This window comes from Leptopilina boulardi, unplaced genomic scaffold (genome assembly GCF_019393585.1).
Source record: "Leptopilina boulardi isolate dan_hultmark-lab unplaced genomic scaffold, ZJU_Lbou_2.1 LbouV2_175, whole genome shotgun sequence".
NCBI classification, from domain to species: Eukaryota; Metazoa; Arthropoda; class Insecta; order Hymenoptera; family Figitidae; genus Leptopilina; species Leptopilina boulardi.
Genome location: NW_026137724.1, coordinates 426,008 through 453,988, shown reverse-complemented (window position 1 = coordinate 453,988; position 27,981 = coordinate 426,008). Strand labels below are relative to the sequence as shown.

The window sequence follows — 27,981 nt, the reverse complement described above, 5'->3', positions numbered from 1 at the left end:
AAGACTGTCTTGATTTTTTTTTTAATTATAATGATGTTTGTAATAATGTTTTAATTAGTGTCAGTAAATTATAATTTCTTTAATTGTGGTTTTTTTAATTTCTTTTTAATTTACAAAATCTTAACGAGCATAAGAGAATTGTCATTTTGTGATTGGTGGACATGTTTTAACGTCACCGGCATTTGTATATTGGTAGGACTGAATGAAAGCTTCTTTGGGAATTTGGTAGGGCTTGACTCGTGAAAGGGGAGAGGAGTGCGCGGTTGTTCCGTCGGCCATTGTGAGTACCTTGTCGAAAAATTGTGTTCGCGAGTTCAATTTCTGTGCTTATTCGGCCACATCCAAGAAAAATCAAGGAAAATTTTATTCGCAAAGTGCTACGTGTAAAGTCCGGGACGTGCAAACAACCTCGGCCCGATGGCTGAAACCGATAAACTCAACATTGACAGCATTATAGCTCGGCTCTTGGAAGGTAAAGTTAGTCAATGATTGCTGTTGGGGGGAACGCTGCGACAGCACAGTGCTTACGTCTATATTCTTTATTCTCAAAAATTCCATCTCACACGCTTATACGTTTTTGTATATCAGTGTCAAGGACAAGTGTAGCCCTTGGGATCCCTTTTTTGTCAGGTTACGCAACTCGTTTACAATTTAGGTGATTTATAAAAGTAACATCCACACTGATAAATAAGAATTTGTAAGACAAACGGGAGTTTGTTTACATAAAACATTATTGACAATCATAGAAGAGCCCATCTTTAATTTTGGACTTGATTAAAATTCTTAAATTTACGTATTTTATTTTCGATTCCGGCTTCATTGGGATTTTTTTTTCTCAATCGTAGTGTAAAATTGATGTTAGACGTTAGAATTGTATTTTCTTCTAGTTTTCTTTATTATATTTAAAATTTAATTATAACGTTTAAATTTGTTTGGAATTTTGAAATTTTTAATAATTTTACCATTGGGGTTTGAAAGATGTTGAGAGTATAAAACATTGAGGGCGGGGCGGGATTGATTGGAGCAGTGGGGTGAATTCTCTTTTTTTATTGCAACGAATTTGGGTTCTTATTACGTAAGTTTTACAATTATTTTATAATTGTAATCAAATTATAGTTTAAATGGCAATTAGACATTTAGAAAAAGGGATTTAAAATGCTACTTAAGGTTGATGGAAGAAGTTTTACCTGCTTGGGTACAGGTGAAAGTCATCTAGGACAAGATGGAAAACAGGAAGTTGTAGCTTGTAGCAATTTTATTGAATTTGAACTTATAAATTATAAATAGTAGTTTTTTTTTAATTATTAGAAAAAATTGGCAAGACTCAGTAATATGAATCATTAAAAATATAACTTTCTTTTTTAATCACCTTCAGTGATTTTAAATCTACAATGATAATTAGCTTTCATTAGTAATAAAAGACGTAATTGAGAACGGTAGTTTTTTTTTATAATTTTGTTTTTATAATGCAAATTCGTTGATTATATGTTTCTAAACCTGCTTCATATATAGTGAATAAAGTTCATCTCTAACGTAACAAACATATAAAAATTTACATAAATTTTATAAGCAGTTGTTTTCCGATTTCTTTTGTGGATTTTTATTTATTTTTCAAAAAGTAATTTTTAATTTTCTTTTTTTTTCAGTACGGGGAGCACGACCTGGAAAAAATGTTCAGCTGACAGAGGGCGAAATACGAGGACTTTGTTTAAAGTCCCGAGAAATATTTCTCTCGCAGCCAATTTTGCTTGAATTGGAGGCACCTTTGAAAATTTGTGGTATGTACATTTATTATAAACTAAATAAAAAATTGCATTTTTAAATTTTAATTTGAAAATTGATAAACAGGTGACATTCATGGACAATATTATGATCTGCTTCGACTTTTTGAGTATGGTGGATTTCCACCCGAGAGTAATTACCTATTTTTAGGAGATTATGTTGATCGAGGGAAACAATCTTTAGAGACTATTTGTCTTCTTCTTGCCTATAAGATCAAGTACCCTGAAAATTTCTTCCTGTTGAGAGGAAATCACGAATGCGCATCTATTAACAGGATATATGGCTTTTACGATGAATGTAAGTTTTAATTAATTTTTTTTTTTTTTATTACGAGTGATGGAATTTTTTGTTAAATTGATAACTTTTTAGGTAAACGTCGTTACAACATCAAATTGTGGAAGACATTCACAGATTGTTTCAATTGCTTACCAGTGGCAGCAATTGTTGATGAAAAAATATTCTGTTGTCATGGCGGTTTAAGTCCCGATCTTCAAAGTATGGAGCAAATTAGACGTATTATGAGACCAACTGATGTACCTGATCAGGGATTACTCTGTGATTTGCTTTGGTCTGATCCAGACAAGGACACTATGGGTTGGGGAGAAAATGATCGTGGTGTTTCATTTACATTCGGTGCCGAAGTGGTTGCCAAATTTCTCCATAAACATGATTTTGATCTTATATGTCGTGCTCATCAGGTAATATCATTTTTTTTTTTTTTTTGCTTCAATGCTTTATTTATAATTTACATAACAAAAAATAAAAACAATCTTTTTTTTTTGTTAATAGGTAGTTGAGGATGGTTATGAATTCTTTGCTAAACGACAATTGGTGACATTATTCTCGGCGCCAAATTATTGTGGTGAATTTGATAATGCAGGTGCCATGATGTCTGTAGATGAAACGCTAATGTGTAGCTTTCAAATATTGAAGCCAGCAGACAAGAGGAAGTTTACATATGGAGGCTTAAATGCTGGACGACCGGTAACACCGCCACGAGGTCCAAACAATAAAAATAAAAAGAAGTGAAACCTCCTAGAATTGCTTCGAACGCGACATTTAGGATCTTAAGACCTCTTCCCCCCCTCACCCAAAAAAAAACTCAACATTCACAAAGACTGTAATAAAGTCTTTGTATGAAAAAAAAAGAAAAAAAAAATTGAGTAATTATTACGGATACATCATAAACTATCTGCGGAGCCATCCACAAAAGCAATGATCACAAATTTATCGCGCTATAGAAGAGTTTCCGGAGGATCATTGTTTTTCGAATGAATTTCACGAAATAAGGATGATTCAATGAAAAAAAAAAAATAATAATAATACTGTCCCTAGTAGGAGCGAGTAGGTGGCCTTCAGAAAAGTACAATGCAAAAAAAAAAGAAACTACGTAAATAAAATCTGAGGTGACTCCATTGTAGTGTTATATATGTTTTATATATGACAGCGGGAGTTCTCAAATTGGAAGGAAAAGAAAATCTAATGACAAATTTAATGAGCGTCGACGTCGAAAGCATCTTTGTCCATCGTAGAAAACAAAAATGGTACATAATTTTGATTATATTTTCTTTAAATTTTTATATTTATAAATAATGTTAAATGATGAATGACGTGGTGAAATTGATAAAATATTAAAAAGACAATTTCTCCTCGTTATTCTAATTGATCCCACATATATTGTCGGATCTTTGTTAATTGTTTTTTTTTTTTTATTATTATTTTTCTTTCTTTTTTTTTATAAATCATTGTTACAAAACTGAAATTCACCTACCCGGCTGTCGTTATCTTCTAAGGGGATTGTCTTAGAATCACGTCTAGCCCTGAATTTATTGTTTATTTACGCACAAAGATGAAATGTGATCATATTTTCAAATATTGGACAAATTTATGCAAATGACCTTTTTTTCAATTTTATTGAAAAAAAAATAAACATCTTTATCGTAGGAGTATCGATCGACTCTCGAATTTACTGCCTAGAGAACTTAATTTACTGGACAATAAGAATAAAATAAAAAAAAAAGAAAAAGAAAATCGACTTTAGATTTGAGATTATCTAGGACAGTCAAGTTTCTCCGGATACATCTTCTGAATCATATTTAGAACTTCTATTATTGAAGTAGATATATCTACTCGAGGAAAATTCAAACATCCATTTATCAATTATTATTATTATTATTATATTCTTTAATTAAAGGATATACAAAAAATAAATAAAATTCGAGTTTCTTCAGGAGATTATCGTTAATGCGTGAAAAAAAAAAATTATTATTACAATCCGTACCGAAAAAAAAAAGAAAATCTATCGCAAAGGGAAGGAGAAATAAATCTTAACGTCCATCGGTGACACTTTGTCGTCGTTTTATTCTGTCGTGAGAAATCATCGAGCTACATTGAAAATCGCGAATTCTTGAGACAAATATAAACATTGTTCGTATCTATATAATATTGCGGAATTGCATTGACAAAATGAATTCAAAGTCTCTTAGGGGAAAAAAAAAAAATAAAAAGCTCTTATTTTACTCAGGGCAGAAGTCAAAAACGTCGTCCTGTGTTTAACAATTATTCATCAGTATCATCTGAAAGATCATTATCATTATCGGCTTCCACTTCGCAGGTTAAATTACTGTTATCGTGACCATTGTAAATTTTAATTTGATTTTTCGTTTTTTTTTTTTTTTAAATCCTTTCTCCCCTTAAATGCACACCTTATCCCCCCCCTTCCCCTTTAGCACCAGTTGTACCGAAAAAAAAAAAATTTCACTCTACTGACACTATCGTGAAACGATACAGCAAATCCGCGAACTCCTCTCACGCACACATCATTGTACATTCATTTTTTTATGAATAATAAAGATCACCAAAAAAAAAAAGAAAAAAAAGATTATATGTTAAAAAAAAGAAAATCAGTATCCTAGTTTCTTCTCTGCTCAAGAAGAAACCAACTTTGATCGGTTTCACCTTTTCGTAGCGTAGTTTAATTAGTATATAAATAATAATTAATAACTGTCTGAGTCTCAATTTCAAGGCGAAATTATTCCGGATTTTAGAAACGCATAGTAATATTTACTAATAAATGACAGGAAACATAATTAAAAGAACAGAAAAAAAAACAACAATGAATATTCTGTGATTTTCACACAAAGCTTCAATTATGGCTGATATTCATGATGTTAATTATTATTATTATGATTATTATTATTTTGAAAATATTAAGTTATGACAAAGTCTTGGATAAATGATATATACTATCAATTTTGCTTAATTAAAATTAATTATTTCACTGACTCTTAAATAATAATAATAATAATTTTGAAGAAAATTGATATATGCGTTGTAGATGTATTGGAAAAAAAAACATTTTCTTGTTTATTTAGACAAGAAAAATTCTTCATGAAATTATATTTATAAAAGAAAAAGGTTGGATAAATCTTTTTATTCAAATTGCTTAAATTTTAATATTATTTATAAGTTGGTTTTTTTTAGATGATATTTAGTAATAGCAAAACTTTCGTTTACGGGTTTTGTTTTATAAACTTTTTTTTCGTTTATTTTCATTGGAGCACTTAAAGGTTTTTCTTTTTGTGAAATTTATTAATTTCCTTTGGAAGAACATGATTTTTTTTTTTTGTTAATCTGTCTACAATTGTTTTCGAAGATATATACTTCAAAATAAACAAAATCGTTTTTAAAACGGTAGAGATGTAAATTTTTTGTAAAAACATACGTGAAAAAAAAATTGAATAAAATGAGATGAGCTTTAATTATTTTTATGATTTATTTAGGTTTTGTATTTGTTTATATTGTTATTAATATTTAATTATATGGAATATTAACAAAATAATTTTTCTTTTTGTAAATTAATTTTATATTTTTAGTTGAATTTATTATTCAAAGTTTATTTATTTGAAAATTTATTTCTTTAAAATAGTTTGAGAAAATGATTTAAAAACGGGGTTTTTTTTATTTATTTTTTAATTCACGTATTTTGTAAGAAAATATCGAAATTTTGATTTGAAAAGAAATTCGCTGAAAACAGGGGATTAATATAAATCTTCATGAGAGAGAAGAAAATTAATTAAACACAACATCGGCCAAAGTGACTTTCTCTAATTTGTTGGGAGGCTCTTATGAACGACAAGACTCCACCTTCTGTTGGCTTTGAAGCCAAAAAGACTTTTTCATCGTCTAATGAACTGGTATAAACCAAAGTTTATGTTTGAAAAACATCTATACATGTAAGGTAATTATTTAGATACAATTTCATCGTTTTTTTTTCTTGATAAAATTATTTTATCAATTTAAAATTGAAAAAAGGAATTAATTTTTAATTTATTTTTCAATGAAGTAATTAAAAATCATTAATTATCATATAATTAAAATTTATTATTTTTTATTATCTTTTTAGAATTTTCTATTTTCAGTGGATTAAAATAATTTCAAATGTAAAATTAGATGAAATCGTTGAAATTTATGGTATATTTTGATTTATTTTATTTAGAACAGAAATTCACTCAACAGCCGCAAAAGGTGTCCAATTATAATTTTCAAGATGCATTCGTGCACACAAGATATAAGTTATTTTGTTAATTATTCGATGAAATATCACGTGCTGAAAAGGAGAAGGCAAACATTAAACATAATTATTGTTTAATATTTGTCAGCTTTATTTAAATTGAAAATTTCTTTTTTCTTTTTACGAGAATTTCTGGACGAAAAGGTAAGATACATTTTATTTTTATATATTTTTATTATTTTTACTTGATACTTTTTTGTGTGTTTTTTTTTTAGAAATTGCATCGATTGAAGAGAATAGAAATTGTGATATGTAAAGGAAAATTATAATTGATGTGTCAGTACGATACTAATGGGAATTTTTTTTTATTAATAAACTTTTGGAAACTGGGAAAATAAACTTTTGAAGGATCAAGGAATATTTTAGTTTGATTAATTTTTTATAAGAAACGTTGATTTGAAATATTGCACAAATTTCGAAAATTGGAAATTATCACAAACGTTAAAAAGATAGGTATGTATCTTTGAGACAAATATTTTTTTTTAAATTCATTAGTTTGATTTTCTAACGAGGAGAATTTTAAAAGGATGAATTTTTATTTTATACTAAACACTGATTGTTTATTTAACGAAATTGCGATTTTTTTAGGATTTATTTAAGCGCGTCTCGTATCTTTTTATATATCTTCAATTATCTAAAATTATTCTAGTAAATAAGCACTTTTATTACTTTTTTCTTTTTTGTTCAAGAAACTCCGAGTTCGTTGGACAATACTCGAATAATTGACTCATTTCTGAAAATTTACATCACGAAAAGCTCCGCCTTTGAAGCTAGCTAAGAAGAGAGATATTTGTGTACGAGTTTTGGTCCATCCAGAATCCAGATTTAAGTGTGGGTGTCAATTGTAGGAGGTTCTCGATGAAACTCCTCCTTTGGCTCCACTATCTAAATTCGCCGCTGAAGATGAAGAAGAAGAAGAATAAGAACATAAAGCTGAAGAAGCTTACATCTTGTAATTTCGATCAACAAATAAGGCAGAGAGACACAGAAGGGAAGAGTGTAAAAAAAGGAAGTGTGAAGAAAAAAGTTTTTTTTAAAAAAAAAGAATATAAAAGGCAAAAAATTAAGGGGGATAATTTGAAGGAAGAAGAGAGTGTTCTATGAGATTGAGAAGGAGAGAAAAGGAGAAGACCAAGGGAAGAGGACAAATTTGGTAGAGGGACAAAAATGTGTTGAGGGAGAGAGAGAGAGAGAATGAGAGAGAATGATGGACCGATGATAAGATCTGGCAGTCTCTCGTGTGAAGCACGTCCGTTCTGTGCGCTTTCTTCTTAATTTTCCTGGTTGAATTTCTCTTCTCTTTTCTTGATTACTTCGAACGAACCCTGTCAGCATCCCAAAGTTGAGGTGAAGACGGCTCCTGTTGGCGAATCACACGACCTCGACGATGTCCAGAATCCTCAGATATTCGGTCAAGATCAACCGTCGGCTTGCTGATGAAGGAATTATATTATTCTAATGTCTCATCCGGTGATTTCATTCTAGCGAAAAATTGTTTTTCCCTCACTTTTAAACGTGAAATAAACTTAAGGAAATAATCTGTTCAAACTTTGGATTCTGTGGCTACTTTGGAATAATATTCGTTTCAAATTCTGCCAATTTTGATAAAATCCTAAATGTGAGTTAATGATTCGAAATTTTCGGATATTAAATTTAAATCATTAAAAGAATAATTTTTTTTTTATTTACACAAAGCCAAATAATTATGGATTGAACAATTTTGTGTCATAAATTATTTTCAACACGTTTTGGTACGCAAAAGAAGATGCCAATTCGTGTAAAAAAATCATTGGAGTGATTAAATATTTGCCATTCAAGTGAAAAAGAAAAAAGAATATTGTTAATGTGAAATTTAGAGAAAAATTTCTAAATGACAATAAATATTCAAGGAACAATTTTCTATTTTCATAATTTAAATTTTTGACATATTCAACAAGCATTAATTAAAAGGAACAAAGTGTCAATTTTTGATTTGAATTTTTATACATATTCAAAGTGAAAAAATTCTCATGATCCATCCAAAAGCAGATGGTACGACATGTGCCATTGACAATCGATTTTTTGTGAATACTCTACATTCTCGGGAATTGACAATAATTGACAGAATGCAACAGCAACAGCATGATCAACGAAATGAGGTGACAGTCGATTGCTGTTATCAGCAATGGACCACACATCATCAGCATCAACAGCAACAGCTGCCGCCGGTTCCTTCACCAATGCAACAGATGGAAGGTAAGAGAGCTTTGAAAAATAATTTTTTTATAAATTTTAATTTTCTTCTTTAAAAAAAAAAAATTATTTCTCGAAAAAAGATTAAGAATAAGAAATATTATTACAATATTACAAATAAAATTATTTCTTTATCAAAATTAATATTTTGAAGTATAATAATACTAAAAAAATAGAAATACAAATTTTTTAACTAATTAAAAGAAATTTATTATATAAAGAAAAATCAATTTTCTATTTACTTGGTTTTGTATTTTAAATTAAAAAACGTATATAATTTTGTATAATCGATTTTGTTAAAGAATCAACTATCAAAAAGGGGAAAATTTCAATTTTTTTTTTGCGTTGAAATATTTTGAAAAATTCAAGACCATAAATTTATAAACAACTTTAGCAAATCGTTGAAGAGTAAATATTTGAAATTTATTTTGAAGATCATAAACATCCTGAAGACATTAGTGGTTCACGACCCTCGAAAGTTTTTTTGAACCACTCTGTCATTACCTCTCTTGAAACGCGGTGTGAAAGCAAAGTTTGAACGATATAGAGAAGCACTTCAGGAAAATACTTATATATATATATATATATATATATATATATATATATAAAATAGATTATGATTTTTCTTTTGCGTTTTTTTTAAAGCAGAACAAAAAAAAAACAAAAAAAAACTAGGTGTATAAAATACTTTTTGAGTTTTCTTTATGGTGATTTGTAGAAGAAGCCAATTTTAAACCCTCCCCCCATCTAAATGACTCTTCTTTTAGCCGACCGAATTTCGTTTGTTCCCTCTATTGCACTTTAAACAGTTTCATTGCATTCTAACATTCTCCACCAGGCTATACTTTGGTTGCAACGATGCATTGCACGCTGAGATTGTTCACTCCAAAACCATTCCAATAGATTTCGATCGTTTCAATTTGTTGATTTTTATTCCAACGTACAATGACCTGTGCCAACAAATTTTACAAAGTGCAAGACTCATTGTAAAATGTACTTAATCTAATGTTTCTTCATTAAAATTCAATTTAAACAAAAAACAAATGTATTTTGCAAAAAAAATTTTTGTTTTATAACAAAATATATTTATTTTTTTGATATTTACTTGGAAAACTAAACTTTTTTTGATTTTATCTCGACTATAATATTAATTAATTGTATAGGTAAATTTTTTTTACTATTCAATTTTTTCGATATGAATATTTATTAATTTGGTTTTATATTTTTTTCTTTCAGCGTGTCTTGAAACAGCGGGAAGAGTAAAACGTTCACGAAGTCCAAATTTACTAATATCGAGTGCTTCACTTTCGCCACAAGTATCTTCAGCAATATCATCATCGCCGTCGGATTCTTTAAATGACAATAATAATAATAATAATCATAATGAAGATTCAACAGCTTCATCTGCTGAAGGTATTAATTCAAAGAGGCCAATTCATCCGGCTTTAATTGGAGCTGGTTCAGTTTTAGAAGCAAGACCATTGTGGGAAGAATTTCATCAGCTTGGAACGGAGATGATTGTGACGAAAGCTGGCAGGAGAATGTTTCCCACTTTTCAGGTAGGCTTCATTTTGTTTTTTTTTTTTATAGGAAAATTTAATAAAAATTCGGATTATAAATTTGATTGATCAAAAATTCTGTTAGGTATTTAATTTTATAGAAATTAATAATAAATTGATAAATAAATTTTAGTAATTCATCGAATTGAAAAATTTTTGGTTTCAGTGTCGATTTTTTGGATTGGATCCAAATGCGGAATATTTATTGGTAATGGATTTTGTGCCTTGTGACGATAAAAGGTATAGGTACGCTTTTCATAGTAGTGCTTGGGTTGTGGCTGGTAGAGCAGATCCTGTTTCGCCTCCGCGAATTCATGTTCATCCCGATAGTCCAGCGAGTGGTGCTCATTGGATGAAACAGCCTGTTTCATTTGACAAACTCAAATTGACTAACAATCAACTAGATGATAATGGACATGTGAGTATTTAATTCTAAAAAAAAATATTTTTCCTTCATTATTCTTCATATTTTTTATTATTCTTACTTTCAAATTAAAAATAAAAAAAATTTAATTATCATTTTAAAAAATATGAAATAATTTTGTTTTTTTTTTATTTTTAAAAATGTGCGAGTAAATTTTTTTTTTTGTGAAACGAGTAGAAAGCACGACTTGTGGATTTGAGAATTAAATTAATCAGAGATTCTCTCTCTTGAGAAATTAATGGCTCATTATTCATATTTTTTTATGTAGTAATTCGCCAACCTCGAGTCCATTACTGTACTTATAATTTCTGGTGTAAGACACTTTCAATAAACTAGACTGATTGACGACAGAGGCATTGGTCCACGTGTTTGTCGTTTCAGACGGGTTCCCTTAATTGATCTGAGATACGAGCACTTCGCGTTTATGCCAAAAATTATTATATATATATATATAAAAGGGTGCGAAAAAGATAAATTTATTAATTTTTAAATTCTTCGACTAATTTTTTTATTTTTTAAAAGAATTATCTAATTAAATCGAAATTTTTTAATTTAAAAGAAATGTTTTTTTTTTTTTAAAAAAAGGGGTCAATTTCAATGGATGGGGAAAAGGGGGTGAGTAACACGACGTCAAGTGACAGATATATCTATATACATAAGGAGGAGGAAACACGACGGGAATGTTTGACAGTCTGAAGAGATCCAGTGACTAATTAGTGTAAAAACTAACCCCCGGCCAAATCTTATTCATATATAGTATATTCCAATACTTATTTGCAGTCACGAACATTAAAGCACGTGTGGTCTTTTCATGTATATATGTGTGTTTGAAAAAATAAAACAGAAAAGTAATAATGTACTTTAGACATATCCTTGAACGCGATTTTTAGTAATTAGGAAGAAAAAAAGTGTCAAATAACAATTTTTCTATTCGAAGATTTGAAACAATTTTTCAAATAAAAATACAGTTAAATAACCATTTAATTAAATGAAAATTCAATTAAATAAAAATTTAACTAAATAAAAATACTATTAAATAGAAATTTAGTTAAATAAAAATTTGATTAAAAGAAAATTTGGCTAAATAGAAATTCGCTTTAAAAAAAATTCGATTGAATGAAAATAGGATTAAATAAAAATATTTGATTCAATGAAACATCTTTACCTTATAGAATTTAGCTAATTAGAAGCCATGTGTGTCAGTGGGTTAGATTTTTGTCTCTCTCGATTTTTGGATAATTCAGTCTGTGTGTGGCCCCCTGAGGAAAAGTCAAATTCTTCGCTACGCTTTTTGACTTTTTCTAACTAGCTCCCTTTTTTAAAAGTTGCTCTCCTTCTCTCTCTCTCTCTCTTCTTCCAAGCTCGTCAAGAAGCCGACAATTCGAAAACTCCACGCAATACAAAGTGTCAATTAAGCACAGCAAGCGCCAGCAGAAATTCCTGTTACGCCTAACTTTTTTGCATATTTGCAAGAGAAAGCCAATGCCAAGGGCGTACAATTTTTTTTTTTTTTCCTTCTCTTTGAAAATCCCTTTTTCAGATTCACCATTTTTTCTTTCCTATAAACAATACAATGAATTATAATTAAGGTAATTCAATTCTATTTTTTCATATTTCCCTCCACAATTTCAATTTAATATTTTATTTATGATAATAAATTTTAATTAATTCCAAATAACAAAATAGGAATAAGTCATTTGAAAATTTTTTCCCATAGTTATTTATTTATATGATAAATAAGAAATGAAAATTTAAAAAACACAAGGTGGTCCCCTAAGGGAGAAAAAAAAATTGCCCTTATGTTGTATATACACAATTCTCAATTTGTCTTTTCTTTCAGTCATGCAAAACGCAGATGTTGAGAATTTCAAGGAATGAAATTTGCAGGAAATAAAATTTATGGTTCCGTTTTAGAATTCGCGAAAGGATCCCTCAATCTTCATGGTTTTTGTCGCTATATAGAAAAACGAAAGATTTTTGAGCAGAGAATCGTAAATCGTCAATCTAGTCTTAACATGTCTTCGACTTCTCAGAGAAACTGAAAAATTATATATATGAACCTATTTGTACCAAAAAAAAAAAAAAAAATTCTACAAAAATTTCAGAGAATAATGAAAAAGTAGAAAATAAAGAAATAAAAGAAATTTTTACTAATATTTTACTTCCTTGAATTTTTTTTTTTTGCTTTTAGAATCCTCTTTATAAGTAAAAGTGTCGGTGGATTTTTATGAAATTCCTCCAGACTCTTCATCAAGTTAGTTTACATTATTTTACCAACGATACAAACAAGCGAAGTGAGTGCTTGAGAAAAAGCATAGATTGTCCCATTAAGAGCTTTCGGCTGAAATCTTTTTTTCTTTTCATCAATTTACGTTTTATTATTGAAACATTATAATTTACATATTTGAAATTTAACACATGTACTTTAAAAATTCACTGTCCATAAGGCGCCTGAATTAAAAATAGAAATTTTGTTTTTTAATTTTACTATTTTTCACTTTTATATATTGTAATTATTGTTTTTCTTCTATTTCAGATTATTTTAAATTCCATGCATCGTTATCAACCAAGATGTCACGTTGTTGTTGCTCCATCGCCACCAGGATCGAGTCCCGATCCAAGAACGGAAAATTTCAAAACATTCTCATTTCTCGAGACAAGATTCACTGCAGTTACGGCCTATCAAAATCATCGAATTACACAATTAAAAATTGCCAGCAATCCATTTGCAAAAGGATTTCGTGATTGTGAGCCTGATGAATGTGATTCACCAACATCGAGTGCTCCAAATCCTGCGAAAAGACCAGCTACAGGAAATAATGGCGTTTTAGGAAATACATATCCAGGAAGTGTACCTCTTGTGTCAACTATGTCGAGTCAAGATCAACATCATCAATTTTATGGAACAACAGCGGGACACTGGACCTATTCTAATCATCATCATCACCATCATCAAACTACACATTCAGTTAATCCATCTCACTATAACGCTCATTCTCATCATCCCCATTCGGCACATGCATCATCTTTATACGGTCCAAGGTAGCCCTCAACATTAATTATTATTTAAAAACATTTTTCTAATAAAAAAAATAAAATACTCATTTTTTTTATCGGATTTTAATTTTTAATTGCAAATTAGGTTAAATGAAAATTTGATCAAGAAGAAAGCAAATTCAGCTAAATTCCAATTTTGCAAATAATTGGGAAAAAATTATATAATACGAATGCAATAATGAAACATCTTAGTAAACAAAAAAAAATAAAAACATTTTTATGACCTATTTTTTTGTTATTTTTTTTTTTAAAGAATACACATATATATAACACATGACTTGGACTGTGAAAATATGACGCAAGTGAATTTAAAATTGTGCAAGAGTTACACGCATAAAATGTGGTGCAAAAGTAACGATGCCAAAGTTTGGAGCCAAGATACTTCTCTAGAACTAGAATAATAATGAAAAACAAATATCAAAAGTTGTCAGAATAATTATTATTGAGTCTTCCTTTTTTTTTCTTTCTTTACAATTTATGATATATACATTTTATTATATCTGTTATAATGGGAAAATTCAATAGAATCAAAAACCAAAGAATATGTTATGCCAAATGAATATACTTAAAATTTTCCTTTATTATAAAATAAATGGATAATTAAAAGAAAATTATATAAAAATCAGGGAAAATAGACTGATATTAATGTTCTTTTTTTATTATATAAAATTTATTAATAATAAAATAAAACAAAGTTTAAAATTTTAAACTCTATTAATAATTTAAGTAAATAAAAATTATGAAAATTAATTTTAAAATAACAAAAAGAAGAAATATGAAAAATTAATTGTCGATTTTAAACTATTTTGTAACGTAATATACATATACTATTTTAACATGGGATTGCAATAGTAAAAAAAAAAAAAAATAAAATAGACTTTAAATATCGGACTTGACCTGCAAGGACCAGTCTCATCGATTTCGTGGTTGCCCCAGCAGCGTGTAACAAAGTGCCTTTTGTAGGAGCAAAGTGCGTCTATTTATGTTGGGTGTCTCAAATGCCAAACGAGCCTAAACGCACACGAGAGCCAAAAAAGATGTGGACGTAAACGTACCATGACAAACCCCCCTCTAGTCTAAGTGCTTTAATAAATTATACCGTAGAGTGCCATGCTATTATGCATATTATAAATCAGTAATGAGTAGAAACAGGAATCAAGTTTCCATATTTGCTAGTTTTCAGCTCGTTACTTAACATTGAAATTGGAAACGTTGCATATCATTTATATATACAAAATCATCCCTTATAGTTCATAAACAAATTTTTTTTTCAACTAAAAACGAGACTGAAAATTATGCTTTTATTATAATATATATGTATTTGTTATATTAATTAGTTGATTCATTGGCTAATTAATTAGCTAATTAAATAATTATATCTAAATATAGTTTACTAACTGGATAATTAATTAGTTAAGTAATCATTCATGTACTTTGTTAATTCACTATTATAATTAATTACTCAGACGATTAATCAATTAATTAGTTTGTAAATTAGCCAACTAATTATTTAATTAATTAAACATGATGGGGGAAATATCATTATTCATTAATGATTTATTATTCTCTTCATTTGTGCGTTTTAAATTCATTAGTTTTTAGTATCTAATTTTTTCTTTAATTAATAATATTTTATTATACACCTTTTTTTTTATATAATTTTCGAATATATTTATAAAAAATGTAATAGATTTTCTAAGTTCTAAAGTATTACTAAATTTATTAAGTTGTGTGAAATTTTTTTTTTTTTATCTTAATAATAAGTATTTTTAACAAAACTATTAAAAAATCGATATTATTTATAAAAATTATTTTATTAAATATTAATTTATAAAGCTATTAATTTTTTTTTTATTAAATTTAGATATATTGCAATTAATATTGATAAATATTATAAAAATTTAAATTATATTAATTATTTCAGTATAATTATACTTTATATTCTATTTATATATTGTGTATAATTTTTATTTACCTTGTACATTATAATAATAATAATATACAATAGATTATAAAGGACAGTAAATTTTTTTTTATTTGTAAATAAAAAATTTGTAAAAAAAATTTTTTAAATTAATTTACGATATTTTTTTTTTTTATATACATATTGAATGCGATTAAGACCTGAGTAAAACGATGGATTTTGACACATTGGGTGTCAGAAACGACAGTGTCACAACGAAGTGAGCCAGAACGGAAGAGAATCTGTAAGATTTAAATTTTAGAATGAACGAACAGACAGGGAGTGATTGATGTGCATGCAAAGAATGATGCTGTGTAAACATATTACTGTCCCGACGCTTGACTTAGCCCTTCGTGAAGACATTTAATGTCCTTAATGACTCACATGATGCCTCGCTATATAGTATATAAAAAATAAAAATTCATTTCTACATGAACTCATTTTTGTTATGATTTTCTTTTTTTTTTTTTTAAAAAATATATATTTCGTTTCATAAATTGAGTCTCGAGAAAAATACATGAAAATTCTAATATCGAATAAAATATAAATTATTTATTTAAATAAAATATCATCTAAGAATAATAAATTATTGTTTATTATAATGTATATTTTTTTTGTTTGGGTGAAATAAAAATTTTTTCCCCATAAAAATTGAAAATTTTTTTTTTTTTTGATGCATATATTTATGTGTATATGTAAAAGAAGATTTTCTCTGAAAGTTCATAAAAGTATTCGCTCGTCGGTGTCACTTAACAAAAGGTTAAATCCTTTTAGGTGAGGAACTGTTGAGATGAAAGAATATTTGCAGATTTTACAACCGGCGCCGTTATGGACCACCGAAATGCTCGCAGCATCTCTTTTGTAGCGGCTTCTTTACAGTAAACTGAGACTCTTCATTTATACATTATTGTATATTTAAAGACAAATTTTCATCTCGCGCTCAATATACAACGACATCAAAGTATATAATCGTTTAAATTTTAGAAAATTTTTTTTTAAACAATATTGTAACTATAATTTAATATTTTTTCAGTACAAATTAAAAAAAAAAATTCAATTTGATGTAATGTTAACAAATTTTTTAAATCGTACTATTATTATTTTAATTTGATAAAGAAATTAATAATAAAAATTGTATTTTATATTTATTTTTTTATTCACTTTCTTTTTGTGTGTGTGTGTGTTTTTTTTTATGAATATAATTTTTTCTATAGAGGATTTCTTTACTGAAGAAATACCATCCCTATATAGGAACTCGTTAAGGGTGGCTGCATTCTGCACTCGATGACCCTTGGAAGACAGTCTGGAAAGTCTCATTTTTGTGTCGTTAATTTCTACTTGCTTCGTGTATATAATATGGAGGCCACCCGCGTGTTTTTAACTTTTAACATACACGTGTATATCTTGCTCAAATTTCAAAAAAAAAAAAAAAAAAATTAACATGATCCATACTTTTGCTCCTATTACACCTCAAATTTCAATAAATAATTTCAGGCAAAAAATTTCTAATTTGATTTTTTTTAATTTCAAAAAAAAATTCCCTTATTAAAAATGCATAAATTAATTAAATATAAAATTTTATTCACCTAACTATATATTTATTTCAAATATTAAAATTTTATTATAAATTTTTTGTTTTGCATAATATGCACAAATTCTTGAAAAAAAATTTTTTTACTGACGTTTTACAAAAGTGTAAAAACAATTTTTATCATCGAATCGTGACTACCTATATTTATTTCAAATATTAAAATTTTATTGTAAATTTTTTGTTTTGCATAATTTGCACAAATTCTTGAAAAAAAATTTTTTTACTGACGTTTTACAAAAGTGTAAAAACAAATTTTATCATCGAATCGTGACTGTTCTTGAAGTATATAAAATATTTATGTTCTCAAATTCTTAAAAATATGAATATTAAATAAAAAAAAAAAAAAAAAAATTTTCTAGAAACGAAATAATAATAATTTTTTGTGTAAATATTCATTAAGTTTTTGATATGTATATCAACGGCTCCTTTGTCAAAATAAATGTTCAATCGATTGTTTATAACAGGAAAATTCATGCTCTACATTGAGCACTTAATACCTTTGCAGAAAACATTAGTGAGGCGAAGACACTTTGAAGCTAAAGGTGTCAGCGTCATTTGTAAATCAAATGCTTTCGTAATAATATATATATATATAATCCGTTTATAATTTTATATATATATACGAAAACATTTTGATTTAGACGCATGTAATTTAAATGTCATCGACTTTGAACAAAAAAAAAAAAAATAAATAAATTCATAATTCGACATTATAAATTTTGTTATCTTTGAAAATTTGGAGTAATTAATTTTAAGACACGGTTTTTAATTATAAATTAATTCTCTTATAGAGAAAAATTTTTTCATTATAAAATAAAAAATCAGGAATTTTTTTTTCAATTTTAGTTGACTAATTTAATTAGTTGGATTTGATTTACATAAGCTGCTGGGAAAACTATAATAAAAGCCCGCGAGCACTAGAGACAGTTTGTCACCGCCATTACTCCAGGATTGTCGCCACAGCGATGACGGATTCATAGCCCTTGGAACTACAACGATCGCGACCTTTTCGAGACACACCATCATTGGGGCGAAGATGCATTTTTATTCAAGCGATTCATTTGTCGGCTTTTGATCCAAAAACCAACCACCGTTAAATTAGAAAGATTTATTTCACTCATTTGTATATTATATTCGGCACAAATTTTTGTCTCACGACTATTTTTTTTTTTTATCTTACAATAAAAATTCTTTCAACTTTTATATATTTTAAATTTCTTTTCAAAAAAATAAAATATTCATATTGACAAAAAAATTATATAAAAAATTAAATATGAGAAAAATTTGGATAATTTGAAATTTTTCTGATATTAAAACATACACAAGTTGGTTTCCTAAAATTTCCTCTATATGACATGAATAATTTGAATGGTGTGTATTATTAAAATGAAATACCAAAAATAATTTTTGGCAAATGTATATATAAAGTGAGCATATCCTGCGAAATAAGTAGGAATAAACTTGCGGAGGAGTTACTTTTGCGTTCTCAACATCACACGAATATGGCTGCAATGACAGATTTAAAGATTCCAGCCACCGGTTATATTCAAAGATTCTTGATGTAAAACTTCTTTGCAAGATTCTCTTTGAATGGACCAAAGTGCACACGCGTCAAATCGCACCTCGCTTGTTTACTCTTTATACAATTCTATTTGTCTTCTTTTGCATTTATATATCCCACCTCTTTTGTAAAAATTTTTGATCTTTAAATCATATTTTACAATAAAAAAAAAGAATTTTCTTTTTCTATTTTTCAATTCAATTATTATTATTAATTATTATTAGAATTAATAAAAATAGAAATTAGAATTATTATAAAAAAAAAAAAATTTGGTAAAAAAAAATTTTTTCGATTATTTTTTGATAATTGATTTTCAATATAGAATTTAAAAAAAAATGCGAGAAAAAATGTCTTCTTTTGCATTTATATATCCCACCTCTTTTGTAAAAATTTTTGATCATTAAATCATATTATACAATAAAAAACAGAAGAATAATAATTAATTTTCTTTTTCTATTTTTCAATTAAATTATTATATTATTAATTATTATTAGAATTAATAAAAATAGAAATTAGAATTATTATAAAAAAAAAAAATTTGGTAAAAAAAATTTTTTTCGATTATTTTTTGATAATTGATTTTCAATATAGAATTTAAAAAAAAATGCGAGATAAAAAAACGCGAATTGCGAGATGATAAATAAAAATAAAAAGAAAGGAAGGAAGATATCTGTCATCATGTAAAAAAAAAACGTCCAAGCAAGCTCTGTGGTCTCTGTGAAGACAGACATTGCCAGTGATTTTCGACTTCGAAAAGTTTACCTTAAGAACATATAAATAAAAGGGGAATGATCCTTATAATTTATATCTATAGTAAAAAAAAAGAAAAAATAAATAGTTGACAGGCCAATTAATTTGTATCATATTACAAAGAATTTATAATATTTATATTTATTTAAATTGATTTTTTCTTTAAATGGCACTTATTAATTTTTTTTTTAAATGTAATTATTTAATAAAATATAATTTAATTTATTAAAATATTTTAACTAAAAAAAATAAATAATTGTAAAAATTGAAAACAAAAATTAAATTATTTTCACATTTATAAACTTAATTTTAATAAATTAATTTCTTAATTATTAAATTATTTTTGAAAATATAAATTATTTTTTCCATAAAATAATCTTGACAAATTCTTAATAAAGTTGTTTCTATTAAAAGGAATTAAAATATATTTGCTTAATGTTTTAAAACACATGTTAAAATAATAATTTTTATTGTTTTCTATTTTCTATAAATTTGTAAATGTCTGGAAGTTTAACTGTTGTTTAGTCGACACACGTATCCTATATCACCGCAGGAATCCTCATTATGTCTGTCAACATTTTCGTTTCTACCATCACTTTCTCAAGTTAAAATGATTTTCACTTTGAAAATCATTTTTTTTACACTATTTACAATATTTAACATTTACATTATTAAATATCTAAAATTTAGACACATTTTCTTCGATTATAAATTATTTTTTAAAAAATTTCCAATCTTATTTATTTATGTACTTATACAAATAATTTATTTTCAAATTTAAAAATGCGCTTAAGATAGTAACGAGAAACGTCACTGATGGCGCCACTTCCCAGTGATGTTTTACTATCTGTCAAAATTGATGTTTTTTTGTGCGTTTATTTTTATTCAACAATCATTATTATAATTGTTTAAAAAAAAAAATAGTTTTTTCTTGTAAAACTAGTTTCATTAAACTGTGAAATTATTAAAAAAATAGAGAATGTAAAAAAGTTATATGAATTTCACAACACATGAAATTGTATATTAAGATAACCTCAAAATTTTTCTAATATTGTTGATATATTTTTATTTGTTATTTTATCAATAATTATTAATTATCGATATTTTAATTTACATTAATAAATCATGTGCTCACCAATGGATTCACCAGGAATTCGTGCTCTGGAAGCAGCGAGAAATATTAAAGATTTGGCAATATTCAAAAAACCAATTGGTGTTGCCAAAAAGAGTAATTGTTATCGTGTTAAAATTTTAGATGAAGACACTTACATTGGCAATATGGGTAAGATATTAACTTTATTTTACATATATAATTGATTATTTAGAAGTAGAAAAAAATTCCTTTACTAAATTTCTCAATTATTAATTTTTAGGAAACATAATTGAAAGGGATTTCTTTCCTGATTTAAAGAAATTGAAAGCCCAAAATGAATATTTAGAGGCCTTGGAACAAAACGACGTGAAACGAATGCGAGAATTATATGAAAAATATAGTTCAGGTAGACCAGTTACAGAACGACCTGCAAGTCCTGCTACATTTGAAACACCACTTCGTAGAAATGATGACAATTCAGGAACTTCAACTGACCTACCTTCTAAAGATGAATCTTTCATAAATTTAGCAAAATCCGAAATTACCAATGATTGTAAAATTGGATTAGATAATTATCTTAGATCTCATACAAGTGAAGATAATGCCAGTTTTCAGGAAATTATGGCCGAAGTTGAAAAACGACATAAATTAAAATACGCCTGGTTATATAAAAATGAGGAAACAGCAAAAATTCTCGCGTTAGAAAAAGAAAAATCATTAGCCATTGAGACAAATGAAAAACCAAAAGAATTGGAAATGTGGAATTATACAAATAAAAATTATATTATGTACGTTCCCGATGGTGTGGAATTAACAACAGATGAAAAAATTGAAATGGCAAAACAAAAACAAGAAGTTATTCACACAAATACACGACTCACTGTTAATCCCTTTAATGAACAACAAAATAAAGAGACAATCAGCGAATTAGCAAAATCACAATCAAAAGTAAATGATGGTAAAATAGGTGTTGATGGTAAGGAGGTCGTTAAAAATCAAACACCTAGAATAAATGGATTTAGTATTGTCGCAACACCAAGTCCACGACCTGGTGAATGTGAAAGTCCACTTATGACATGGGGTCAAATAGAAGGTACACCATTTAGATTAGATGGAGGTGATACACCACTATTAAGGGCAAATCAAGGACTATCATTTAGAATGGCAGAACCACCAAAGAGAGAACAAATTGCCTTTCAACTCGCTGAAAAAGCTGGCGAAAGACATAGGGATAGAAAAATCAAAGCTTTGGAAGCTGCAAGAAGATCATTGGCAACGTAATTTTTTTTTTTTTACAAAAAAATTCCATATCGCTTATTTTTCCTTCATTTAAAAATTCTAATAATTTTTATTTTATTTTTACAGACCATCACCAAAATCAACAATTGATCGTTTAAGTACAATGTCACCAGCAGCTCGTAGATTAGCAACTCAAAAATTAAAAATTATTGGAACTCCATCGCCAATTTCTTCGAGATCAAGATCAAAATCACGAACACCGTCTATTGGTGTACGAACACCAGGTACACCGGGTACATTAATTTTGGGAAAAAATCGACAATCTTCGCAAAATATTGCAAAAATGAATATTGTTTCAACAGATTCTCAAGAACCTGTCTCAACAGACAATTTACTTAAACTTCCTATTCAAAGACAAAGGGCTTCAGATTTTTTCAATAATTGAAAAAATTAACGATATTTATATGTACGTACTTTTTTTTTAATTTCTCTCTCTCTTTTAATTTCATATTTTCTTATGAATTATCAAAAAAGAGCACATTAAGTGATAATTAACGATGTAATTAATTTTTATTTATTTGCTAAATAGTAAAAAAAAAAGATATAAAATGAGAAAAAGTATATAATAAATGTAAAAAGTATATAACAATTATAAAAGTACAAAAATAGATAAATAAAATAAACGAAATATATATATATATATGTAAACTTTATATTATTATAAAAATTACATTAAATTTAATAAATATTAAGAAAAGAGTTTTCTTTTACAATATACATTGTATAAAAAATTAATCATTAAAATATTTGTTAGTATTTTTTTTTTTTAATAATGTATCTCGAAACATTTAATGACGATTTGTTTATTATGCTGATTATGTCATTATTATTGAATTTAAACTTGTCATCAAAAATTCATAAAACGTTTTGTCATTGCGAAAAAAATTTACTGTCTTTATTCTTAAGAATATACTTTAAATTTTTTATTTAAAGAATGCTTGAAAAATATATGTTTATTGCTGTAATTTAATTTTAGAATTAAAAATTAAACATTTTCAGATAGAAAGAGAATATTAATTGTCTCCTTTTTATACATCCAACTTCTTTAGTTATTATATTTATCTCTCATATATTAAAAATTTTTTTTTATTATTATTACTAATTATTATATAATACATTAAAGTATATTTTATTAAATGTAACTATTAAAAAATTGTATAATCATATTTTAAAGTATTTTTGAAACATTGAATCTTATTTTTCCACATTGGAAAAATATTTAAATTCACAGATATTTAATAATGTATACAAGGAAGTAAATAATTAATTTATCGAAACTCGCTGATGAATTGAGTTCTTCGAAAGAAAGATTAACGAAATCAATTTTTTAAAAAAAATGGAGTTATTAAAATCTGTCATTTTCATATTAACAATTACTTTAATTTATCATAGTGATGGTTTATCGGCGGGTTTGAATTCAAATTTTAATATTTGTGGATTAAAATGTGGACTTGGAATTAATGGCGCCATTCCTAATGCATGTCAATATTCTAAATCATCTGGAACACCTTCATTACGAAATCGAAATTCTTCATTAAAATTGTCACAATTCTTTGAGACATTAAGAGGCTTATTAAAATATAAGGAAAATTTACTGAAACAATTATTATCCAGGTAACATTATTTGTTTACTATTATTTCGTTCATATTTTTCAATATAAAAAAAGGAATAATTTTCTTTACTTATCAATATTAATTTAATGTTGAAACAAAAATTAATAAAGTGTATTAATAATTATATTGTTAAATTGCTTTCGATTGTTTTAGTTTTCAGTCACAAGGTTCATATCAAAATAGTCCTTTGTTAACAGTGAATTTGACGCCGACAATTGAACAAATAAAATTGTCAAATAAACCAAAAGGATCATCTCGTAGATATTCACCTCGTAAAAATGAAATTCGAATTTTACCTAGTCATTCATGTGATTGTTTAGAAGGTATTTTTTAAATTTAATTATAGTTCTATATTTAATGTCATAATAAAAGTTTTTTTTAATTAATCTTAACAGAGAAATTAATATCATTTATTTTCTGTTACAGAATGTTGTTTTAATTATGGCAATAATTACAACCCAATGGTTTAGTTTTAAAATTCGAATTCATCAATTTTTCAACACCAGTAATTAAAATATTAATTAATAAAAATTAAATTAATGTTATATACTCGTATATTATAAAATATATATAGGAAATTTTGATAATTAATATTATTCTGTCAAATATATTATGATCAACGAAAAATTTTGTATACATTGTATTATCAAAATATTATATGTATAAAAACTGAATTTATTTTTAATAAATATACATTTTTATTCAATTAATTTTATTTATTTCGATATTGTATACTCAATTTCACATGTAATTGTTCATGTGCATTATTAAAATATATAAAATGCAATCCATTTATTTTTATCTAATTTTGTAATATTAAATTAATCAAGTGTTGCATTTTATTTTAAAAAGACAATTTGTGATAACTGCATGACACCTACAAGAGATCACAGATTTTTGTTATATGTTATATATATATATGTTTTATAATGGAAAGATAGTGCGTGCACACCGCATGTGTGCTCAGCGAGATTTACAATTTACTTTTCACTTCCGACCCTAAAGTATGCTTGTCAACGGATCATAAAGATGTTCGAATGGAAAAAGGGATACTGAGAAGTTTAACTACCATATGGCGTTTTACGCAAATTGCAATAAGAAAAATGTTCTTTTCTTCTATTTTGAAATACAGCTTTCCGCATATATGTACGTTTTTATAAAGTATCATATATTTTTTATTATACATCTGTTTTGTAAAAATTTATAAAAGCTAAAAAGTTTTTTTTTTCTTTTAGTATAATTCCTCATTTTTAATAGAATTTTTCTAGTAAGAAAAAAATTATCTTTTCCTTTAAAAAAAAAAGTAGTATTATTTTTAGAAAATGTTTATTTTATTTTAAAGCAGAATATCCGTTTTTTTCAATTTCTCAAAATTATATCAATATTTTTCTTTCAATTAAATTAATTATTTTCAGTTCAATGAACCCGTCAATATTCTTCCTGATGAAAATAAATCAAGTTTAATAAATTTTTGTCATTAATTGCATATTGAAGTCATCCACAAGGAAACGCTTTATTGCTTTATTGATTTATTTTCATATTGCTTTAATAACAAAAATTTCATCTCAAAATATATATTTAATCATTGCAACACTGTAAATATTCCTTCCGTATTTTAGTTGCATATTTAAATGTAAACTTGTGATCAATGATCTTCAAGTTTTTGTGAGATATATCAAAACAGGAAAAAAAATTTCCTCAAATAACGAGAGTATATTTAACACTCTTTCATTGCTTCTGTCAGTTTCATGGCAGAATCTAGTTTGTAAATTATCATCAATATGAAAAGGGCAATTCAATTAACTTTTCTTGTCTATACATTGGCAACTGATGCCTTTTTATTTGGTGGTGTCAATGACGCTGTTTATTCAGGATACGGAAATGTAATGTACTAAATATATAATTTTTTTCATTATACTAGTATTATCATTTTTTTTTTTTTTTTTTTTTTTTTTTAATATTATGCTCCTTTTTTCTGTTCATATCATTTTTTATTTTGTATTATGAAAGTACTGGTTTGGAAATTTTGTTTATTTCGAAACATCTGTTGAATTAAAAGTAAAATTCTTTTAGGATAATTTTGATAATGTGGTGAAAAATTTCTCATTGATTAGCTTTATTTAATGGATCTTATTGTTTTTATTTCAGACATATTCTTCGGGATATTATCCGCAACAACAATATTGTTATCCAGGATATGGATATCAAAATTATTATTCTGTTGCACAACCGTCTAATGTTCAAGCACCATCATATATTCCTCCACCACAGTCAGGAGCAATAAATTCAGGAGCAATAAATTCAGCAGCTCCAATAGCTCCGACAGGTCCAACAGCTCCAATAGCTCCAACAGCTCCTACAGGACCTGCAGTACCTGCAGTACCTGCAGTACCAGTAGCTCCAGCTGAGTCATCAGCAAAACCAGCTCCACCGGAAACACCAATTCTACCTGAAAATTCAGGTACACAAGAACCAGTAAATGAAGCTCGAAATTACGGTTATGGAAATCGTCAGGCTAGTCCACAAACTATATTTCGAAGTTCCGAACATAATCCTGAAAGACCTCCTCAATCCAAATCTTCTAACTGGCAACGTTCTCAACATAATGCTCCACTGATTCTAGAAACATCTCTAACTGACCAATCTAATAATCAACCACGAAGATATTTAAATACAGATTTGGAAAATAACCGACAACAACCACTATCACGATCTGCATTGATAACAATTTTACAAGGGCCTGAAACTATTAAATCCACTCCATTACCACAACATAAAGAAAGATTAATTTATCCAAATAATGAAATTCGTTTTCTAAGAGAATGGATACCACAACCGTCACCTAATTTACAAAATCGTTACTTCGACAATAATATACAATCAGAAATGAGATCAGTCCAGCCAGATTATGCTCAAATGCAATATTTAGAAGAACATAAAGCATCATTGAATTATCCAAATCAAATTGATAATGTAATTCGTCCTTCAAGACAATGGCCACCACAAGCGTCACCTAATTCACAAAATTATTATTTCGACAATAATATACAATCAGGAATGAGATCAGTTCAGCCAGATTATGCTCAAATGCAATATTTACAACAACAAGAATCAATGAATTATCCAAATCAAATTGATAATGTAATTCGTCCATCAAGACAATGGCCAACACAAGCGTCACCTAATTCAGAAAATAATTATTTCGACCGTAATTTACAATCAGGAATGAGATCAGTCCAGCCAGATTATGCTCAAATGCAATATTTACAACAACAACAACAACAAGCAGCAATGAATTATCCAAATCAAATTGATAATGTAATTCGTCCATCAAGACAATGGCCACCACAATCGTCACCTATTTCACGAAATCTTTACTACGACCGTAATTTACAATCAGAAACAAAACGAATCAGTCCTGATTCACTAAACTTAGAGAATTATCAATATTCCAACAATAATTACCCACCAATTAGCTATGATGAATTATCTGACGATGAATTTACTGACAATAATCAAAAATTCAGTCCATCAATGATGAGGTATGTGTGTAATTAAAAGAATTTTTTAAAAAATTAATTTGACGAAAATAATTCATCATTTTTTTTTTATATATAAAAACATCAATTTTTTTTCCAACACAAATTTTTAATACAACAATTTATATACAAAATAAATATAAAAAAAAAAATATATTCTTAATAAGTATATTTTCATCTGTTTTTCAGTTGGGATGAAGAAGTCTATAGTTCTCCAGTATATTATCACGATGCCAATACAAATAGATGGTATTATTATTAAAAACTGAATAATTGTATTAAATCATAAAAATTTGACAATATAATGTGATTATAAATAATGTTACTTTAAACTTAATGATAAATATTCATTAAGAAACTTAATAAATAAAAAATACATTGTTTCATTTTTTCTTAAATAACCACACAAACGAATATATGAGATTGATAAAGTAAAATAAAAAATTTAACAAAATCGTAAAAAAAAAATAAAAATTATTATTACCTTCCTATTTAAATTTCACAAATTAATTTTTAATCAATTTTAAAATATTTTTTTCAGTTTTAAACCAATTTTGGTAAATTAAGACTAAATTTTAATTTAAAATAATCAAAATTATTTCAATTAAAAAAATATAGTATTACTATTCTAAAAAAATGTACAAAATTAATATTGTAAAAAGTTATCATTGGCTATTAGTCGTCATAACTGATTTTCATAAAAAAATGATTTATTTTTTGAATAACACTTTAATAAAATATAGAATTAAATTATTTTGATATTAATAATAATATAAATAATATAATAATAATTTGCAAAATTTATTATAATATGTAATTATTATTTGTGAAATTCTTTGTGAAATATTGATAAATTTGACACAATTTGATGATTATTTTTTTTAAAGAAAATAACAAAAGATTTGTAATTTTAAAATAAAATTATATCGCAATTGATTAGTTAA

The 27,981-nt window shown here is 26.7% G+C and overlaps 4 protein-coding genes and 1 long non-coding RNA gene across 6 annotated transcripts in view; 4 read left to right on the top strand and 1 right to left on the bottom strand.

Annotated features, from left to right (window-relative positions):
- The first annotated feature begins 221 nt into the window (after positions 1-221).
- On the top strand, positions 222-4,661 carry LOC127277690 (serine/threonine-protein phosphatase alpha-2 isoform). The gene is made up of 5 exons (XM_051298989.1): positions 222-472; positions 1,647-1,778; positions 1,849-2,079; positions 2,152-2,480; positions 2,572-4,661. Exons 1-5 carry the CDS (start codon positions 418-420, stop codon positions 2,809-2,811), a joined length of 987 nt encoding a protein of 328 aa, XP_051154946.1. The 5' UTR covers positions 222-417; the 3' UTR covers positions 2,812-4,661.
- A 1,099-nt stretch (positions 4,662-5,760) lies between these two features.
- LOC127277686 (T-box transcription factor TBX10) lies at positions 5,761-15,346 on the top strand. The gene is made up of 7 exons (XM_051298986.1): positions 5,761-6,022; positions 6,281-6,499; positions 6,571-6,808; positions 7,045-8,590; positions 9,824-10,146; positions 10,313-10,564; positions 13,107-15,346. Exons 4-7 carry the CDS (start codon positions 8,365-8,367, stop codon positions 13,614-13,616), a joined length of 1,311 nt encoding a protein of 436 aa, XP_051154943.1. The 5' UTR covers positions 5,761-6,022; positions 6,281-6,499; positions 6,571-6,808; positions 7,045-8,364; the 3' UTR covers positions 13,617-15,346.
- Positions 10,431-27,981, bottom strand: part of LOC127277696 (uncharacterized) — a 34,031-nt gene continuing 16,480 nt past the window's right edge. Inside the window, exons 2-3 of the long non-coding RNA XR_007842392.1 lie at positions 11,736-12,129; positions 10,431-10,578 (exon numbers count right to left, since the gene is read on the bottom strand). This is a non-coding gene — a long non-coding RNA (uncharacterized LOC127277696). The remainder of the gene's footprint in view (positions 10,579-11,735; positions 12,130-27,981) is intronic.
- On the top strand, positions 20,319-24,204 carry LOC127277685 (splicing factor ESS-2 homolog). 2 transcript variants are annotated; one of them, XR_007842391.1, is made up of 6 exons: positions 20,319-20,774; positions 20,866-21,862; positions 21,951-22,290; positions 23,277-23,498; positions 23,652-23,821; positions 23,925-24,204. XR_007842391.1 is itself a non-coding variant. In XM_051298985.1 (3 exons), exons 1-3 carry the CDS (start codon positions 20,618-20,620, stop codon positions 22,267-22,269), a joined length of 1,473 nt encoding a protein of 490 aa, XP_051154942.1. In that variant the 5' UTR covers positions 20,319-20,617; the 3' UTR covers positions 22,270-22,526. The 2 variants fall into 2 exon arrangements, 1 of the variants encoding a protein (XP_051154942.1); XM_051298985.1 differs by lacking the exons at positions 23,277-23,498; positions 23,652-23,821; positions 23,925-24,204 and having other exon boundaries at positions 21,951-22,526.
- On the top strand, positions 25,219-27,479 carry LOC127277684 (uncharacterized). The gene is made up of 3 exons (XM_051298984.1): positions 25,219-25,381; positions 25,647-27,040; positions 27,227-27,479. The coding sequence occupies exons 1-3, from the start codon at positions 25,280-25,282 to the stop codon at positions 27,297-27,299; spliced, it is 1,569 nt and encodes a 522-aa protein (XP_051154941.1). The 5' UTR covers positions 25,219-25,279; the 3' UTR covers positions 27,300-27,479.